At 41.2% G+C, this 21,083-nt stretch overlaps 1 protein-coding gene across 6 annotated transcripts in view; it reads left to right on the forward strand.

The window, feature by feature from the left end:
• Positions 1 to 21,083, forward strand: part of Adamtsl1 (ADAMTS like 1) — a 933,106-nt gene that overhangs the window by 774,579 nt on the left and 137,444 nt on the right. For all 6 annotated transcript variants that reach the window (XM_076564473.1, XM_076564474.1, XM_076564475.1 and 3 more), the window contains one exon: positions 6,577 to 6,706. In XM_076564473.1, the coding sequence (XP_076420588.1) occupies positions 6,577 to 6,706 (130 nt within the window). The remainder of the gene's footprint in view (positions 1 to 6,576; positions 6,707 to 21,083) is intronic.

Here is a 21,083-nt window from a genome sequence, read left to right on the forward strand (position 1 = left end):
CATAAGGCTCCCCACAGCCTGAATAAAGCCCAAATATGTTTTTTAGACTCTTTAAAATGCTATCAAGTAGACAAGTTAGTAGAAAATGTCTTATTTATTATCAGGTTAGCATACAAAGTATTGGATTCCATCATGGCATCCTCACGCATTCCCTTCCCCTCTGCTCTCAACTCTCCCTCCCCCTCTTCCTTTCCCCACCCCACCCCACCCCTTCCTTCCTTCAGCTAGTCCCCCTTTGTGCTTTGTTGTCACATGTAACCCATTACTCTACTTCTCATCCCTCTTAAAAGTTGTTCCTCCCCTTCCATAATCCCCTTCCTAGCTTATAACCTGTAAATACACATATGTAGATACACATGCAAACACACACACTGTGTGTGTACGTGTGTGTGTGTGTGTGTGTGTGTGTGTGTGCAGACTCCACATACGTGAGAAAATCCATGAAATCTGTCTTTCAGAGACTAGCTTATTTCATTTAACATAATGATTTCCAGTTGCATCCATTTTCCCACAAATGCAATGATTTTGTTTTTCTTTATGGCTGTCTAAATTTCTATTGTGTAGATGCAACACATTTTCTATAGCTGCCTGTTGATTAATATCTAATCAGATTCCACTTCCTGGCTCTTATGAACAGGGCAGCTATAAACATGGGTATGCAGGTATCTCTATGATATGTCTACAGTCCTCTGGTTATATACCCAACAGTAGCACAGGTGAATGATGTTTCATTTTCAGTGTTTTGAGGAACCTCCATGCTGTTTTTCTTTTTTTTTTTTTTTTTTTTTTTTTTTTTGGTTTTTCGAGACAGGGTTTCTCTGTGTAGCTTTGCGCCTTTCCTGGAACTCACTTGGTAGTCCAGGCTGGCCTCGAACTCACAGAGATTCGCCTGCCTCTGCCTCCCGAGTGCTGGGATTAAAGGCGTGCGCCACCACCGCCCGGCTCATGCTGTTTTTCATAGTGGATGTACAAGTTTTCATTCCCACCAGCTGTGGATAAAGGTTCCTCTTTCTCCACATCCCCATCAACATTTGTTGCCATTTGTTTTCTTCATGAGATGCATCATTCTGATTGGAGTAAGACAGAATCTTAAAGAAGTTCTAATTTGTATTTCCAATGGCTAAGGATATTTAACATTTTTCAGGTATTTATTAGCTATTTGTATTTCTCCTCCTCTTCCTCCTCTTCCTCCTCCTCCTTTGGTATGAATGGCATGTGTATGCTTATGTGTTGTGTGTATGAGTTGATGCATTTAAGTGCTGTGGCATGCACGTGGAGGTCAGAAGATGACTTGGGGAGTTGGTTCTTGCCTTCTATCTTTTTTCCTGTCACTTTACCATGCAATACCAACCAGCTGCCTTGCGAGCTTCCAAAAATTCTCCTGTCTCCACTTCCCATCTTTTACATGGCTTTAGGGATCTTAATTTGAGACATCATACCTTCATGGCAAACACTTTTAAGCATTAAGTTATCTCTCTAGCCATATATTTCTTTTATCAAGAACTGCCCATTCAGTTCACTGGCTCATTTGTTGACTGGATTTTAGTTTTTCTTGTGACTAATTTGTACAATTCTTTTTTATCTTTAATATTAACTCATGTCTGGTACACAGTTTTCAAGGATTTTTTTTTCTCTTTCTATAGGCTGTTTGTTCACTCTGAAGAGTGTTTCCTTTGCTGTGCAGAAGCATCTTGGTTTCATGTAATCCCACTTAGCAGTTCTGGAGATTATCCCGTGTGCTGTTGGAAAGCTGTTCAGAAGTTCTTGCTTATACCTTTATCTTGAAGGCTTTTACCTGTAAACTTTCTAGTCCTACATTAAGGTCTTTGGTTCATTTTCAATGATTTTTCATGCAGAAGCAGATGTATGGTCTGGCTTCATTCTTCTACACATGGAAATCTAGTTTTTCCAAACACTTCTTAAGAGGCTGTCTTTTCTCCAATGTGCAGTTTTTAGACCTTTGTCAAAAGTCAGGCTGCTATAACCTTGTGGACTTACTTCCGGGTCCTCTGCTCTAGTCTTCAGGAGTACTGGTCTGGTTTTGTCCAAGAGTGAAACTGGCTGTGTTGGTATCATCTGAGACTGGGTATTGGGACAACTCAGTGTTATTCTTCCTACTATGGTGTCTGCAAGTGACTCCTCAGACTGTCTTTTCTACTTCTGTGGACAATGTCATTGGAATTTTGATGGGAATTGCATTGACTCTGTAAACCACCTTAATACAGCCATTTTTACAACATTAAATCTGTTTACCCCTGAGTATGTGCAGTCTTTGCCTCTTCCGGTTGCTTTTTCAGTTTCTTTTCCCAGGGTCTTAGGATCTTTACTTTTCTGGGGTTGTTCACCCGTTGAGTTAGAATCATTCCTAATTGTTTCGCTTCCTGTAAAAGCCATTGTGAGTGCGATCTAGAAAACCTCTTCTAGCATAACATAGCTCTAGATTCTGCATAGGAAAGTAGCATGGTTGCTGATTTTGTCACTGTGACATATACCTGAGAGAAACATTTTCAATGAGAAGAGTTTACTTTGGCTCACAGTTGAGGGGATTCCAGTCCATAGTTAGCATCCTTCACTGCCGTATGCCTGTGGTTAGGTGGAAGATCATGGCTTCAGGACCATGTGGAAGAGAAAATGTATTCAGATCATCTTCATGGAGAACAGAGATCATTTGGCTGATGTGTCTTTCCAGGGCACACTCCCAGTGACTCACTTTCCTCCCTAAACCTGGCCATCGTACTATGAAACTATCTAGGGTAGTCACTGACTAGGACAGAAAATTATGTTGTTTGGATTTTTGACTGTTACTTTTTGAGACAGAGTCTCACACTCTGTTGCCCGTGCTGGCCCAGAACTCACAGTGAGCCTACTCTGTAGCAGTCTGGCCTCACACTAGAGCAGTCCTCCTGCCTCACCTTCCTGGGTTCTGGGACTACAGGTGTGAGCTATATCACACCCAGCAAGGTTACAGATAATTTGTTCGATCTTGGTTGCTGTGCCAGGCAGCACTGCTTCTGCATTAAATTATCACATTTTGGCATCGGTGGCTCTATGGCTTGGTGGCATTTTTAAAGTATTTCAGCAGCATTGGTAGCAGCTTCAGGATTCAATCCTTTTCCCTTCAGCTGGCAACTGAACTCCCGGTTCACGAGCCTTCAGGGGATCTCTCAGATTAAAACCATAACAGTAAGCTGCATGTAGTAGCTTGTCATCATGGCTTCAAGAATCCTACACCATCCCCATGGGAAATCACAGATGGTAGCAACAATATCTTGTGATGTGTTTTGTTATGTCGTCATACCGTGAATTTCCAGACTTGGAGATCTGCCCACAGTTGGCATTACAGAATATGATAGAATGATTTGAATATCCATAAATCTTAAATGCTCTACCCTGAACTGGCCAACCCAAATTAAAGAAAATTTGGAAGCTATAAAAGCTCAGGGAGAAAGAAATAAAATGCTAAAACTGCCATATCAGCCACATGACAAATACTACAATCTATTAAAGACAAAAATAATGTCTTGGAAGGAAATCAATTTGTATTCTGGTTTTACAATCTCATTTTTTTAAATGATGCCCTTACTTGATGACCTAGGTCAATCTAACATTGGAGACATTCTCTAGCTTCAAAAACTTGGAGAAACCAAGGGTAGATTAGAAGAGAACTAATAAGCAGTAGGTATTTGTTCTCTGTTAGGTATCATTTGACAATACAGAAGAGAGCTATAACTGCATACAAAGTTCTAAGCATAGATCAATATCTTTAGATGTGGGTATCTTTGCATATATAACTGTATATGGCTGAAAGCAAATTAGCAAGAATGTCTTGTCTCACCACTTCCTTAAACTGAACACTGCTGAAATGATTCCAGACAAATGTCTGGGTTATTTCTGAAAACCTCCAGGGAAGCAGATATGACAGCCTCTTGGTATTTTTAAATGTTAATGCTGTCAGTGAGTTCTTAGAACCTCAGACACACTCAGCTCCACCATTCAGCAACCACATGACCTCGGGCAAGTCTTTTCGTGCTTCTAAGCTTCAGTTTCCATTTCTGTAACACTGGGGTTAAAATACTGCTTGCCACATAGAATTGTAGAGAGAGTATAGTGATGTATGCTAGGTACTGAGCTACAGTCCCTGGGCCATAACAGACAGTGTAGATGTTAGATATTATGAGTCTGGTAACAGAAGAAAATGTCTGCTCAATGGACTCATTGAAGTATTGCTGTGCTCCATGAGAGTTATCTACCGAGTTTGTCAGTCACTGCTAAAAACACTAGCACCATCTAGGGTGTGCAGGTGTCTCTAGGGATATTGTTTTCTGTGGCTATAGTCACTATGCCTCTTATGGGTTGGTTCAACTTTCAAAGTTGCCTTAGGTCACTGAAGAAATTACAAAGAATCCAGGCAAAGCCAGTCAGGAACAGAGCAGCCTGCAGAATGCTGGACACTAAAATGTGACATCATACCTCACTTTCAAACATGGCAATCTCCCTTTCATTAAAATATAATGTGTCTTGGATCCCTAAGGTTCTCTTTTTATTTGTTGATTTGTTAGTGGTTACCCCCTTCCTCTGTTCTGCTCCTTCTGCACTAAAGTATCACATTTTACCACCATAGCTATATAGCCTGGCAGCAGTTTTAAAATATTTTTTGACATTAAAATATAATTACATCATTTACCCTTCCATCTCCTTCCTCCAACCTTTTTCATGTATCCTCCCTTGCTCTATCTCAAATTCATGCCCTTTATTTCTTTAGCACACATTGTGTGTGTGTGTGTGTGTGTGTGTGTGTGTGTGTGTGTGTGTTCCTAAATATATAAATATAACTTGCTCAGTCCATAAAGAGTAATTTGTTTGTTTTTTATTTCAGGACTGAATATCACTTGGTAAATGTTCATTGGGGCCTCTTCCCTGGGGAAGACTATTTCCTCTTGCTCTCTTCATTCCTTAGTTACCTGTAATTCTTGGTCTAGGGTTGAGGACCTGTCAGATTTCAGCCTCTCGTATTAGAATGTCTATTGATGCCATTCTTGTTCAGGTAAAGTTTAGGCATGTTGGTAAGACTTCATGGATGTAGTTTCTCTGATATTTCTAGGAGACAACATCTCACAGCAAACCAAGAGAGCTCTTGGTTACCGCCCCAGTATGTGTACCATTATTGAACTCTTAGTCTTATCATGCTATGCTGATCATTCCTTTAGTTCATGAACATCATAACTAAGTAGGACCATTGGTACCTTCCTTCCCTTTGAAGCTTGCATGGTACCTTCTGTTCCCATGAAAACTAGTCCTCAGGGAGGAGGCTTTCAGATCAGAACCAGCTCAGTCATCTCAGTCGTGTGTCCAAACTACATTTTTCTTCAAACTCTGAGAAGCAACCAAGTGCAACAGCAATAGCCTGTATTTGGGGTGTCTCTTGAACAACCCTGACCAACATTTCAAAATGGGGTTTCTTTATGCCTGGTGTTTGGACTTTTATAGATAGTCTATGGATCAGCCCAGATGAGAATTTTTCATTTAAACTATACATGTTTATACACATTTATATGTATTATATGTAATTTTTAGGTAGATAATAACAAGTCTTTATGACTTTTTCAGACATCCTTATTATTATTTTACCCCCATTCTTCCTTTTTCTATATTAATCTCGCCCTTCCTATTTAAAGCCCCCCATTTTTTCCAGCTTCTCCTTAAATAACTTGAACCCTGCTGTTCCCCTTCTATTTTTCCCCATCCCCCTACTCTGGCAGTGATGTCTCCTTACTTTCCTAGTTCCTACAGTTACTCTACATTATAAACTCACATCTGGAGGTTTAGAACTAGTAACTACAGATGAGAGAGGACATGTTATATTCGTTTCTGGGTCAAGTTTACCTCATTCAATATTATCCTTTCTAGTTTTATCCATTTACCTGCAAAGTTCATGATTTTCTTTACAACTGAATAGTATTCTATACTGTATAGTTACTACAGTATTTTCATTATTCATTCATTGATTAAGGACATTTAGGTTGTTTCCCTTTCCTAGTCATTATAAATAGAGTAGCAATGAACATGGTTGAGCAAGCAAGCGTCTGTGAAGAAGTAGGATGTCAAGTCCTTTTGGTATACGCTAAGAAGTAGTACAGCTGGGTCATGTGGAAGATTTATTTTTAGCTTTGTTAGCATTATCAACATTGATTTCCAGAGTGGCTGGACCTGCCTGGCAGCATTGTTAAAGCATTTCAGCCACCTGTGTCTTCAGAAAGTTACCCTCCTCGAGAAGTATACTGAAAGAGGTCACAGGCTCATGATGTGGAAGAATTATATTTAAAATATTGTGGTGCCTGAGTTCAAACCCAGGGCCTTGTTCGTGCTAAGCAATCACCCAACCACTGAGCTGCTCTCCCAGCTCTAGATCAGGTGATGCTTAACAAGTTTGGCAGTGCTGTGCTTCCAACTGCAGCCTCTAGTGTGCAGTGAGAGTCCCACCCAGCAGAGACCTCCCACCAGCTGCCTGTCTACACTTCATCACCCCCAACAAACACCCATGCTGCACTCTGGCCTGACAGTGTGATTTGTACACAGGTGTCCAGGAGGCTGTGGTGAGCTGCCTGAACAAACAGACCCGGGAACTTGCTGATGAGAACCTTTGCGTGACCAGCCGGCGGCCCCCACAGCTCCTGAAATCCTGCAATTTGGATCCCTGCCCAGCAAGGTAAGGGATGTGTTGCCACCACTGCCAACCATGAGCATATGCTGAGCTGGGTGCATCTCTCTATGGGCAACACAGGAACACTTATTGTTACCCCATGTTTTGAAAACCAATTAGCGTCAGTTCAAACTTCTAGTCAAATCCACTTAAATTTAATTGAAAGCAGGGCCCTGAAATTCTAGCCCAATCAGTGGTCATATAGTCCAGAGGCTCTATGCACTAAGCAAATTTATGGCATGGCTGTTATGTGCATGTAGCATTCTGTTGCTTTCCCCTAAAGTGAAAATGAACTGACCACAGACTTCATGATCTTTAAGCCTGTATCCCAAGCCCTCACACCACAGTAATAAACTGGCTTTCAAATTACAAAGTATTAGGGTACTGAAGCGTCTGGGTGGTATAACTGACCCACTGTGAAATCTGTGTGCACACAGCATGCAGATTCATTCTAGCATGCACTGGGGCGTGTGTGTATCATTCCATATGCGGAAAATCAATTAGAGCATTTCATTGTTCAGCCTTGCCTGGGTCTCATTATCGCCCAACCTCGAGTCTTCGCTAATCAATCCAATCACTGCTTTGGTCCACACAATTTTATGGTGTCTCGAGAAATTTGCCTTTTAGATACTTTTTTTGGAGCGAACCCCCTGTATGATTCTGGTTTGGAAGGGATATGTTTGAGGAACTAAAGCCAGACTTGCAAATCTACAGCTGCGTTGAGGAATGTTACTGGATAAGGTCATGTCCTAGATATGAAAGGAATGCTGCTTCTGAATATTTCTCATTTCTCTGAAAAATAAATCATATAAGAGTCATTATATTGTTTTCAGGTGCTAACAGTAGTTTGCTGGTAAAGCCTGTGTGCTGATTGTCTTCTTTCTTAGCCAGCTCTGGTAGTTTCCTTTTGTTGGGACTTAAAAGAGACAGATTCAGGCCTTCTCTAATCACATGACACAGACCCATGGTGACTTTTCTGGTCACCGCAGTTGTTCCACGTATTGATCTGAATGGCAAGAGTGAGCTTTCACCTTCAAATATAGAGGTGAACATGTGTCACCAGTGCCACATCCTCCAAGGCAACAGTCAGCCACTTGCCTGGAACAGCATCCCACCCATCAGAACAATAGCCAGGAAAACAGAGTTGAGGGCTGGACAGAGAGAAGCAGACAAAAGAGAAGCTAGATCCAGTTTGTGAAATCCCAAGCAAGTTTATGGCATGATTGCTATATGCATGTGTCTCTGCCACAACTAGTCCCTCCACTTTCTAAATCTCCTAGCTGTTCAGGTGTGTGACCCTATGGCTTTACAAAGAATACAAACTCCTCTACCTAGTGACAGTCCCCCATATTAAAAGAAGCATTGCAAGAACTTTGGCTAGAAGGCCAACAGTCCTGGGTCTTATTCTACCCCCTACCAATTAGCTGTATGGCTGTATGGTGACTGTTCTGTCTGTTCCCCGACCACAAAAAGAAATTCTTGGACAAGATAACATGAGGTTGCCATGCCCTGTGTAAATATCCCATGATTATTCATTATTCCACAGGCAAAAATTTCACACAGCTCCCAGATCTTCTGTGTATTGTTACCTGCTGTCATTTATGTCCTGCTCATCTTAGCACATTCCAGTGGTGTGGTGAGCTGAGGTGAAGCCATGGAGTCAGTACTTGGACTGGGTGAAAATTGCTAGCATGTATAGCCACTGAATCCATTCTTTCACTGACCAGAAAATAATAATAATAATAATAATAATAATAATAATAATAATAATAATAATAATAAAGGCGGCACAAATATGCTTTCTCATTCTCAAAGAACTAAGGTTAATTCAGATAAGGTTGCTTTACCCGTGGTCCTTTTTAATTGATTTTCCTGTGGACTATTTTGGGGTACCTTCAGAGCAATCCTCTCTTACCGATCTCCTTGGGATAAGAAGGAGACACATGTTTGGTAAAGATGTAGCCATGTGCTCTTTCACTGTACACCCTCGGTCCATTCAGAGGTTATTTGGATCTTCAGTTCACCATTCTTCAGCAGGCTTCTGAGTTCTCTCTCTCTCTCTCTCTCTCTCTCTCTCTCTCTCTCTCTCTCTCTCTCTCGTCTTATGATGGGCACAAACTGTCTGCACAGTCTTTTATTCTCTTGGCCTTTGCTGAACTCCACATGTTTTGGGGGCGGGATGGAGAAGAAAACCACAGCATTTCTATACAACATACAGAAATACTTCAAGTCTTCACTTTTGGTGTCTGTGAGGAGACAACTCCTGAGTGGATGTCAGTTCTGATGACTGTCAGAGAGGAAGCCAGCAGTGTGTCATACACTGGGACTAATGCTATAGCATCCAGAGTGACAAAGGCCTCCGTCTTTCTGGAGCAGCTTCTGAGGCCACACTTGGTCCTCCTGGTTTCCTCTGTGTGAAGCTGAGTTGGTATCAGAGGCACATGTTTGACTTTGACCAGTATTCCCACGTGTAGCTTTCAGGCCTTGTCATTCACAGTAGGAGAGGTACATTCCCAGGCTAGAAGGACTCTCTGGCTTTTCCAGCTTTGTATGTATGTCTGGATGCATATGTGTGCATGTATACAGTGTGTACCTTCTTTAGATAACTTTGAAAAAAGTTTCTACAGAAGGGGCTAGATTTTTTTAAACCCTTGCTCTCAGCTTTAAGTCTTGATCTTCTCTCTTGATTTCAATGATCTAGAAAACAACAGGTGACAGGTGATTGTTTGCCTGGAGACCATGTTTGTAATTAGGAAGGTTTAGCAAAAGCTATGAGTGAGAGCTGGAAGGCCTCACTATTATTCCTATCCTATTGACTCTCGTCCGTCTTCCAGAGGATGTTTCAAATGCCATTGTTCATTTAGTCTCCTTCTCATAAACTTGGGGCCTTAATTGTCGAGATAAAATGTATATATAGGATTATAGCATTTATGTTTTTACTTGTACACAGAAAAATATACTCAAAGTAAGGAAGGATACAAGATGAAGAGCGATGGAGGGGACGGGGCAAAGAGGTTTGATAGTTAGCAATAGCCATGAAAAAGTTGATTCTGGGAGGCCAGGGATCAGACTGTGGAGGAAAAGTATTCATTCCTTTGCAACCTCCCCTAAAATTGGCCATCAAGCATTGGATGCGGTTTCTCTTGTAGACCTTTCTACTGAGAACTTTCTTCAAAGCTGATAGGAAGGGAGTTATCAAATTACAGCAGGTAATTTGAGTCTTGGAGGCTATACCATCCTCCCCAGTGTGTCCTCAGTGGGTGAGATTGGCTCAGGGAAGATTTTCAAAAGGAGCCAAGACCCATTGTGGGGCAAGAAATCAGTTTCCTATTCCCAATTAAACAAACAAACAAACAAAAAAGCTCTCTCTGTGTGTTCTAATTATGTAAGTCGCTCCTGAAGAGACCTATTCTAAAACTCAAGAGAACATCTTGGAAAAGAAGGTAAAAAGATCAGAGGATCGAAATAGCTACTGTGGGATAGTGTCTTCAACATGATGGCAATGCTATAGTCATGAACTCTGAACAGTATGGTTGCCTGAACATGTCCTGACCATAGCAGCTAACATGCCATTGTGTATGGGAAAAAAGTTCATAAGGCCCTACCCCTGGATGAAGAACTATGGGCAGTCAATGGCTGTTGAGGGAGAAGAGAATCAGTTTTCTCTAAGGATGAACCTCCTGATAGGTTCTCCGATCCAAAGTGCTCACTTCTAAACACATGTACATACAAGCAACACTAACTAGACTCAGTAGATTGTGAGTCTTGCCCCAGCAATCAAGAACTGAGGTTGTAGTTGTGACTCACCACACCCAACATTCTAAAAAGTTATCCCATTTTAAAGATGAAAATGAAGATCTGAAAACATCCATAGCCTTTAAAATGTTACCAGAAGTGACCAAAGAGGCTTAGATCTACTTGCTAGTCTTTTTTAGTGTCCCAGGGATGTGAGAGCTTTATAATGAGCAATGCTAAGTGAAAAATGGAACTTTCTGAGTAACAAATGCTGTGTGAGGTTTTTTTTAATATTTTAAGAATTTAATAGCTGAATACACCATAATCGCATTATTTCTATCCTTCCTTTCCCCTCCAATTCTTCTCATGTCCCCTCACCTCCTCTGGAATCATGACCTCTTCTTCTATAATTATTATTATTAGACACACACACACACACACACACACACACACACACACACACACACACATCTTCGCCAGGTATGAGAGCACATGCCCCAAATCTCAGAACTCAGAAGTAGAATCAGGAGGGTTATGAGTTCCAGGCCCACCTAAGGTACCTTAGCACCCAAGTCTGCCTCAAAAATTAATAATGAAGAAAAACAAAAACAGAATCACAGTAGTCACTCAGAAAAATACATTGTCATCTTTTAATTTTGCTGAGAAATAATAGTTGTAATTTAAATGAAAGCATGATATTTTTAAATTCAAGAGTTAAATCTGATTATATTTCAGCTAAGTCTTAATAAACAAGTAACTATCTCCCTGGTTTATAATAGGAGTGACATGAGCAGGCAATGCAAGCCAGAAGTCACCACTTTTAAAAAAAAAATGTATGACTGTTATTAATTATAAGCATTTGATAGCTTGGCCAGTGTGTGTTGAAAAGATTTGGTAAATGTATGTGGAGGAGGGGAATGGAGTCAGCAATGAAAGCCAGATGGCTGAAAATGAAGGAAATTCCAGGCAATTTCTACAGCTTTGTTCTAACATACTTCTTAAACTAAACTTTTATTTCTGTGCAACAGAGAACAGCTGAGCAGTGCTGAGGAGATAAACAGTGAGGGGGAGCTCCTAATTCCGGGAATGATACTCTTCTCTCTTCTGCTCCCTCCCCACCCCTTGCAGTATCCCTAATCTCTTTGCTCAGTACTAGAACTGTTCTTAGAACTAACAAGAATAAAAGAAGCTGGGAATCCTTAGTTAAGGGGAGTGTTGGGGGCACAGAGTCCCCTCTTTAAAAGTAGACCAGAATGCCCACTTTATTATGAACTAACAAGACCCAGACAGACTGATAGCACGTGATTTCCAATTTCAAGTTTCCTTTTATATTCACTTAAAATGGCCAGAGCATAAGGTGTCACCTTTTAAGACAGCCATGTAGCCATGTTTTCATTTAGTTGATGGAGTTTTCAAAGCATCACTGGCCCCGTGGTCTTGTTTTAAAGGCTGCTATTTCAACACATTCTCTAAAGATTGGTTTATCTTCTACTGGTTCCCCAAAGTTTCCATATGCTGCCTTTTGGCTCTGTCCACACTAACTTTTAAAGCAAAAGCACACCAAAGCTCACCAGCATCCACAGAAATTAAGTCCAGATTTGGGGGTCACGTCCTGGTGTTGATGGAGTACTAACTCTTACTACTATTGCCTTGTCTGGTGTATCCGGGTATATCGTCCACTCTTTCCCTTTCTTCTACTGATGGGTAGGTTACAACAGAGGAGCAGGCTTCTTAAATGTTGGGCCAGTGAAACTCACTGGGCCAGTGGATACCCATGCTACTTCTCCACCAGGAATGCTAGCCCAGGGATCAGAATTGTTCTAGCAACATTTTGATATCAACAAAAATAAAAATAACCTTGTAAAGAGGCTAAAATGACTTTATTCATAGATGACACTGTGTGTAGTTAGAAAAGTAAGTGACTACATGTACCGTCTCAACATGTCACCTGAAAGAATATATGATTCATTCTAAAATGATGAAACCATCAGCTTTAGGAAAACCATCTATCGAGTCCTAAGAAGGAAGCTTTTTCTGGTTTCTTAACATGTAAGAAATGGGACACCTCCTTAGACCTCCAAACCCTGCCTAAGCTCTGTGAAGTCTTTACATGGACTATTGACTGCTGTTAACTTTATGCATTTACATTTCAATCCTGAAAAAGTAAAAATGAAATGGCCATCTTCATGCCCAGCAGGCTGCTGGAACTAGTCCTCAAAATGACCAGAACACAAAACCCCATCTTGAAGATGTCGCCTGTTGAGGGGAGACTACAAAACAGTAATGACCATCACATAGTTCTAAGGGAGCTTGAGGCTTCAAGGTGGCTTCTTCCTGAAAGAGGTGAAGCCTGTGCTAAATGGTGGGGCATGAAAGTGGGGGTTATCCAGGTGAAGGAAAAAGAACATGTTTCAGAACACAGGAAAGGACCAGACGTGAATGCTTTAAAGAACAGGCCGAGGCCAGGCGCAGGGAGGCCTCAGGTCATGGAGGTGATTAAACTTTATTTCCTAGAGTAGATGCAGCTCGGTGAAGAAGCTTAAACAGGGTCACAAAAGCACCAGTCTTGCTTGGATAAAGATGGCCCTTGCTGACCACCAAGGACACTAAAATAGTGATGGCTAGCTTTTATGACCTATGTATCTCAACCATTTCTCGTGGCAGAATCAGAAACGACGTATTCTGCATGACATTTCCAGAGACAAAAGCAGCAGAAATGCCGACATTTTGCTGGCTCCCTTCACTAACACAGTATGTGCTGACTTAGCCTGTCCAACTGACAGGACAATGGTGCCCCAGGTAAGGGCATCATAAGGGAAGTCATGATCAAGCTGGGTAAGGATGCCTCATCCCTGGAGCCCTCCCAGCACTAACAATCTGGGATCCTTTGAAGATAGGCATTATTTCCTACAAAATCGGAGTTTTGCAAATGAGAAAGAAAATGTGAATGGTCCTATTAGAAAAAAAATACCTGGAATCACATTTAACACACAGAAACATCTCTGCACAAAACAGGAACTGGCTTCCATGATAAAGAACCATGACACGTACAGAGAATAGGATTTCACTTTTCAGATGAAACACTTAGGCCCAACATTCATGAATAGAGGACAGCTGTAGACAGAAATGGTGAATGTTTTCACAACACCTTAATTACATTTGTATGTGTGCAAAGGATATAAATACACTGCATCCCTCTGCTTAGAAGTTCATGATGCCCTTAAAGATAATCAGAATTTCTCTTTGTTCCGTTTCCATTGAATAAGTATTTACTGACTCTTTCCTGAGCCAGGCATTGTACTGTGGTTACAGTCATAGGCAAAACCCTTTTTGTTCTCTGAAGCTGGGAATACCAGGTCTTAGAGAAGGTCAAGGCTTTTTCTTTTGGATATGGCCACTTGTTCATTTGTTTGAATTTTTGTTTTGTTTTGCTTTGGTGCTTGAATTCTATCTAGGGCCACAATCATACCGTGCATGCTCTGCACTATTGAGATATACCTCAGCTCCACATATTTTAACCCCTGACATCTTACAAACTGTTCTTCCCAAGGTAGATTTCAATTAAACAGCCCCTACATTCTTGGCTGCACCAAGAGCTAGCATACATATATCAGTCATCTATCCCATTGTTCACAGGCACCCTGAGGATGGAAATGCCACCACCAGGTAGCATGTTCCTAGGGACTCAGTGATGAAATGTTAGGAGTTTTACAGGTCAGAAATCTTACAGCTTACAGGCAGTTAACAAAACTAAAGTGGCACCTCTCAGAGTAAGGATTTCCTGTTTTAATTTTTTTGCCTTTCCTGATACTCTGTCTCTAAAGTCTTGGAGTTAATGGCAGTCAAAGATTTGTCCAGAGCTTTGAAATAATTATTATGGATACCTGAGAGCACACAAAGATTTCCCTGGAAGTTTTAAGCAGAAAACTTCATGTACAGTTTGAGATAAAGAGCTTTTTAGAGTTTGCCATCCCTCAAACTAAGAGAACAAGCTGTCAGAAGATGAGACAAAGTCACAGCTCCAATGACATGTTTAAGAACACAGAATGGAGAGGGAAAAAACTCCCAGGCACACTCATGTTCATTGACTTCCAGTATCCAGTACTATTCTTGGGTAATTATTGTCCTTAGGCCTGCAAAACATACAAGGGTCACAGACTACATTTAGAACAGGTAGGTGAAGGTAGTCCACTCTCTGTAACATGTGCTATCACTACTATCCATGAGTGCATATAAGTCATTTTTTTTTTTTTTTTTTTTTTTGGCCACTAGAGAAATCTAGCCATTTGATTAAAAAAAGCCAGGACATTTCCTCTGCCAGGTGTAGAGCCTGATAATTACTCTTCTCTGGGTGATGGTATAAATACATACAGAAGCCATGATTTGCATTATGAGCACATGTGTCTCTGGGAGAAGGAACTCATTATCATCTCAGTCTTTTTGTTTCCTTTTATTGAAAACCATTTTTTCCTAATAGAAAGATCCATGCCAAGAATGAAGAAACATTCAGGATGAGCTGAACACTTCGGTAGTTTGAATGAGAATGGCCCTCATAGGCTCATATATTTGAATGCTTAGTCGCCAGGGAGTGGAACTGTTTGAAAAGATTGGAAGGATTGGGAGCTGTGGCCTTATTGAAGTAGCTGTGGCCTTGTGGAAGGAAGGGTGTCATTGGGGTTAGGTTTTGAGGGTTTGTTTGTTTTTTTTTTTTTAAGTTTTGAGGTTTTAAAAGTCCACACCAGGCCCAGTGTCTCTGGCTGGCTCCCTGCCTATGGATCAAGATGTAAAGCTCTCAGCTCCAGGGCCATGCCTGCCTACATGCCACCATGCTCCCCACTATGATGATAATATATTAGCACTGAAACTGTTAGCAAGCTCCCAATTAAATGTTTTCTTTTATAAAAATTGCCTTGGTCATTGTGTCTCTTCATGGCAGTAGAACATTGACTAAGACAAACACCAAGAGGAGACTTCATAATGCTAAATATTCCCCCATTAGAAAAATGAAGATTGCTTAAAATAAGAAGACAAGATGGGGCTTTTAACTCAAATAAATGTGGTGGCTCTTATTTTTTTATGACCTTGGGTTGCCTACTTTAGTTTCTATATGTTTAAGTTGCCTTACCTGTCAAACAAAGTTAATTATTTTGACAACAGAGAGGGCCTCTACAGCAGACAGAGAAACAAGAAATTTCCAGATTCCCTAAGCCTTATGGCCTAAGAACTTTCTATTTGTTTCCTACTAGTGGGAGCCCACAGAGGTTTCCTAGTGAGATCTGAGCTTGTTTTACCCAGCAGGGCTGCATAAGGGGATGACTTGATCATGGGCATGGTTACCAGGTGTTTGGAAGGGTCTGCACTTGCCTGTGCAGTATGCTTTGATCTAGTAAGCGGGAGGTCTTTTACCCCATCCCTCAGCATTGTTATATAAAGCCCTTTTGAAGATACAGAAGGGGCCGTTGGGTATTGACCCAGGTCCTCCCAAAGCTATTCTGTGTTTCTGTCTGACTCATCTCTACTCTCTTTCTATCTACAAATCTCTTGTTCCTCTCTCCTCCTCCTCCTTCTCCTCTTCCTCGTCCTCCTAGGAACCCTTTAAAAAGGTGAGAGCTGGCCTCCCACACTTACTCATTGCAGTTTTTCCTAAAATTTGTTAACCAAGTAATAGTGGGAGCAAAGTTAAGAGAAGCTATGAATAAAATCTAGCCTTAAGCCAGCTTTTTACCTGAAAGGATCTGGCTTAGGCAGTACTAGACAAGGAAGCAGGATAACTGGTCTCCACGGGATCCACATGTTCTTCAGAAGGTGGAACCTGTTGGGATATTACATTTGAAATTTTTACTTAATCTGATAAAGTGAGTTTTAAGTACCTCAATGAGATGAGGAGATGGGGACAAAGAAGACAGAGCTTGCCATCCCTGTCTTAGTCATTGTTCTACTGCTGTGAAGAGACACCATGACCAAGGCAACTCTTATAAAAGAAAGCATTTCATTGGGAGCTTGCTTACGGTTTGAGAGGGTTGGTCTATTGTCATCATGGTAGGAGAACGGTGACATGCATGATACCAGAGCAGTAGCTGAGAGCTACATCCTGACCTTCAGGTGGGGCCTGGTGTAGGTTTTCGAAACCTCCAAGCCCACCACCAGTGACACACTTCCTCCAACAAGGCCATATCTCCTGATCCTTCTAATCCTATCAAAGAGTTCCACTCCCTCCTGACTAAGCATTCAAATATATAAGCCTATGGGGACCACCTTATTCAACCACCACAATCCCTAAACATGTTCATGTATTAGGACCCACAACAGGGAAGGCGGTGGACATCCCTTTGGCAAGAGAGATAACAGCAGAGAATGAGCAATGTTGTCCTGACAGTCAAGAATCCTGTGATAAGTCAGAACAAAAATCATGAGGTTTATGTAAATTGTGCTATTCCTAGCTGGTTGTCACCACAATATGTATGGAAGGGAATAAGGAACCTAGAAGAAAAAGAGAAACAAAGAGTGTAGACTGGGAAAACAAGAAAAACCCCACTGTGATACAGTGCCCTGAACCCACCTTTGCATGAGATTCAGTTTTCTAATGCTTACATTTATTTGATACAGTTAATATACCAGACATGGTGTGTTAGCTGCTCTTTGGTTGTTGTGATGAAATAGGACCAAAAGCATCTTCTTAAAAGAGCCTGTTTTGGCTGATGGTTCCAAAGAGCTAATGTTCATAACTGCAGCTGTAAACTGTCTGATCATATCTGTATCTACACACAGGAAGGAGAAAGGGAGAACAGGAAGTGGGGTGAGGCAGGAAACCTTTAAGGCCCACCCCAGTGATGCAATTCCTCTACCAAGGTGACACCTCCTAAATGTTCCATAACTTCTCCAAACACTGTCGCCAACTAAAAACTGAGTGTTTAATACATGAGCCAATGGGGACATCTATCATTTGAGCCACCACACCAGGCATGGTGCCAATCTCTTAATATATTATATTATGTAATTTCCCCATAAATTTTTCATAATCCTATTCTTGTCCTGCATTTATATATAGCTAAATAAGTCTTTAGAGCAGTGTTACTCAATTTTCCTAATGCTGTGACCCTTTAATACAGTTCCTCATGTTGTGGTGACCCCCAACCATAAAATTATTTCATTGTTACTTCATAACTGTAATTTTGCTACTGTTATATTGTAATGTAAATATTTGATATGCAGGGTATCTGATAGGCAACCCCCAAAGGGGTCATGACCCACATGTTGAGAACCACTACTTTAGAGAGACACATAACTACCAAGTGGTAGATCCAGATTTAGCACAAGGTGTATATAATTCCAAAACAGTCACTAAAAGGTTGGGGGGTCAGTCCTTCCCTTTATCAATGATCATTATAGATCTATTGATCACTCCAGCTGCTACATTCCCTATTTCAGGCACTCCTTGCAGGCACAGGAATTACCTCTGGGAAAAGTATCAACACTAGTTGCCTGTAGCTCATAACCCAGTAAAGCTAACAAACAAGTTACAAGGTCTTCATTCTTCATTCCATGCTTCCAGTTACCAAGAACAGAAAGCAGCTCCTGGAGAACGCTTTGCACTGAATGGAGTCAAAAATCCATCAGAGCCAAGACTTCTCAGGGCAAAGCCAAACCCTTAGGAAATGAAGCATGTGAAAAGAGGGCTCAAATAGACCTAAGTGAATCCTTTAAAACCCAATGCTGACTCATTAAGCATAGAACTCCTTTCCCCTAAAAAAAAAAAAAAATTCTTAAGGAGAAATACTGAGTCATCAAGAAAGATGCAGCCTAGGCTTGCACATCTGGGAGATGCTGGAGACTGCCTTGGCACGCTGAAGTTTTGCTCTGCCATCACAAACAGCCATTGCCCCAGTTTGTGCTGAGCCGGTGTCTGCTAATGTAATAAATTATCACCACCTCCTGAGCATGTTGCCTGCACAAATGCACACACAAACACAAACACACTTTCCTTTGCCAAACTAGGTCCCTCCTCCTTTTCTGTGCCATTTTTTAATAGTTTGCTAGTACCTCCTCCCTCTCTCCTCCAGAGGCTTATTCTCAAGCACTTGCCTCCTAACTATCCAAATTCCTAGCTGGCTCTTTTCTACTTATTATAAAAAGTACAATATTCTGATTTCTTTCACCCTCCCTCCTCATCCATTCAGTTCAATTCAACTAAGTAATAATAATAATTCAAAACTGTTTAAGTTAATAAACAATCTAGATGTACATTTCTTACCTCAAGCTCTTATGCCAGCCTTGAGATTTTGGACTTGTATAAATTAGGCTTAAGATTCAGTGAGTATGAATTTTCCAAAAACTTGGCTACAGAGAGCTTGTGTAACTTTTCAGAGCTCCGTTTCTTCCTCTTTAGCCTCAGAAGGGCTGTTGTGAGGATATGAGCCTTAAGTGCTCAGCGTGGTGCCTAGCAATATTAAGTTAACAGGTATTAGTTTGGGATCTCAAGGAGGGCAGGTTTATATATCTCTATAAGAAGTTGTCCCTATTTAGAGGAAGTAGGCAATTTTTGTGGACTTCAGAAAATTGGAGTTCCTGAGAATGTCTGAGCCAAAAGTATCCCACAATTAACTCTTGCCCTTGGAGGGTAGCAATTTTCTGCTGACTAAAGGGAAATCCAGCTTAGTTCAGTGAACATTTTTTTAATTCTTTCTCAGCTATAGACTCTAGAAGAAAAATTAGTCTCAGTCATAGATCCTGGGCCAGTCACTAAAAGTACAATGGGAAAACATTTTACAAACTAATCACTTTAGCACCATGCAGGGCATAAGAGCCATGGGCGAGACTTGAGCAGTTAGTATATGGGAACTAAAGAAAGGTCATCCAATGTAGATCGAGGAAGGTAACCACCCAGACAATTCTCTTTTTACTAGAGATGCTAAAGAGGTTTTGAGTTTTTTTTTTTAATTGATCAAACATGCTATTAGCATGCTCTTAGATACTCCCTAAGAATCTAAGGATAGACTTTTCCAAAGCTTCAGGGTCATTTGTGCCTGGCCATCTGTGACCTTTCTCTTTCCAAGGTAAGCCTTAAAATACTCGATTCTCCTGTATAAGGGCCCCTCTAGTTATACTTAATAACTAGAGAGCTGACACATTCCTGTAACAGCAATTATAGCAGCTGGTTAAAAATGGATCAAATCAATGTCCTGAAGGTTTCCTGGACCTTTCTCCCTATGGACACCATCTAGCTATCATTTCCACACTTCTGTGAGTTCTCCTAGAAAGTCTGCTGCCTTAACCACCAATTATTTTCAGGAGGTAAGAGAGAGATTTAGCATATAAAGCACTCCATTTGCCTTGCATCATGAGGCACCAGTGGGAAACTGGGGAACATAAGGGCAGCTTGGCTCCTGCAATCCCCTTACCATGCCATCATCCCTAGCTGTAAACTCGAGGATCATGAGCTCTGGGGTTGAGAACACTTGGCAAAGCTCTCTCGACTCTGTGGAGCTTGGGGTTGTGTAAGTACAAGGTACGGAACTATTATCCCCTAGTCCTCTTTGAGTCAAATTCCCTTCATCCCTTGCCACATGAGATATTTCAGAAGATTGGTTTTCTGGGCCCCGCTGTCTGATCTCTCTTCCAAAAGACTGCCTATTGTGCAAGTGTCTTTGGAAGCTTTGCCTAGCACACAGAGAGGGCAGTGTTATAGAGACGTTTGTTTGAAAGTCAACCTTCAAGTTGTTTTAAAGTTTAAAGAGGAAAGAAGAGGTCAGGAAATATATGCCTTGGCCTTGGAAAAACACCACATGGGTTCCTGCTTTGTCAGTGGCAGAGGGACACAGGAGAAGACTCTGTAGATCATTCCTGAGTGTGCTCCGGATGCACTTTAGGAAATCAGATTGAGGATCATAATAATAAAAAAAAATGAAGCTTGTTTAATGAGTGCACTTACTTGGGGAATTTTCTGCAAATTAAAAAATGATCTCTGTGGATAACAGACAGTTCCACCCCTCCCCCACTGGTCACATTTTTCCTGCCTCAACTCCTTCCCTTGCTGAGCAAACCAGGAAAATCACAGACTGTATTACCTAAAGCTCATATAGGTTTAAACTTTGTCAAGCTTTGGGATAAAGTCACAGGAGGAAACTGTTAAAAGCAAGGTATTTATGGATGTAAAAATCACCACAGCTAGACAGACACCATTTATCAAAGCTCTTCTCTTTGAGAAAAATAAAATAAAATAAAATGATACTGGAATTCCAATGTGGGGGAGATGCTGACATAGAACCAGATCTTCTCACAAGATGCACCCGCTGTCAAGTCCAATGCTTTGCAGCCTTCTGGTAATGGGAGCCCATTTGTTTGCAATTGGGAGAAAGAGAGACAGTAAGCTGATGGCTTGGAGGCCAGGAAGGCCTGCATTTCTCTCTCCTTTTTTTTCTGTGTTACCTGCCAGGCACTTACACAGATTTGAAGGCATATCCCAGGCACACCTAGAAATATTTTATGTGAAAATGAGCACTGTCACCCATTTTTATTTTTAAAATTGATGGAGGCTGATGATAGAGCTGACCCGCGGTGGAGGGAAATAAAACCACATGTGGGTTGGATTGACCCCACCTTGATTTAGCAGAGTAGGTGCTCTTTCCCATCTCACCCTTGTGCACTCACC

Source organism: Peromyscus maniculatus, chromosome 2 (assembly GCF_049852395.1).
Source record: "Peromyscus maniculatus bairdii isolate BWxNUB_F1_BW_parent chromosome 2, HU_Pman_BW_mat_3.1, whole genome shotgun sequence".
Taxonomy (NCBI): domain Eukaryota; kingdom Metazoa; phylum Chordata; class Mammalia; order Rodentia; family Cricetidae; genus Peromyscus; species Peromyscus maniculatus.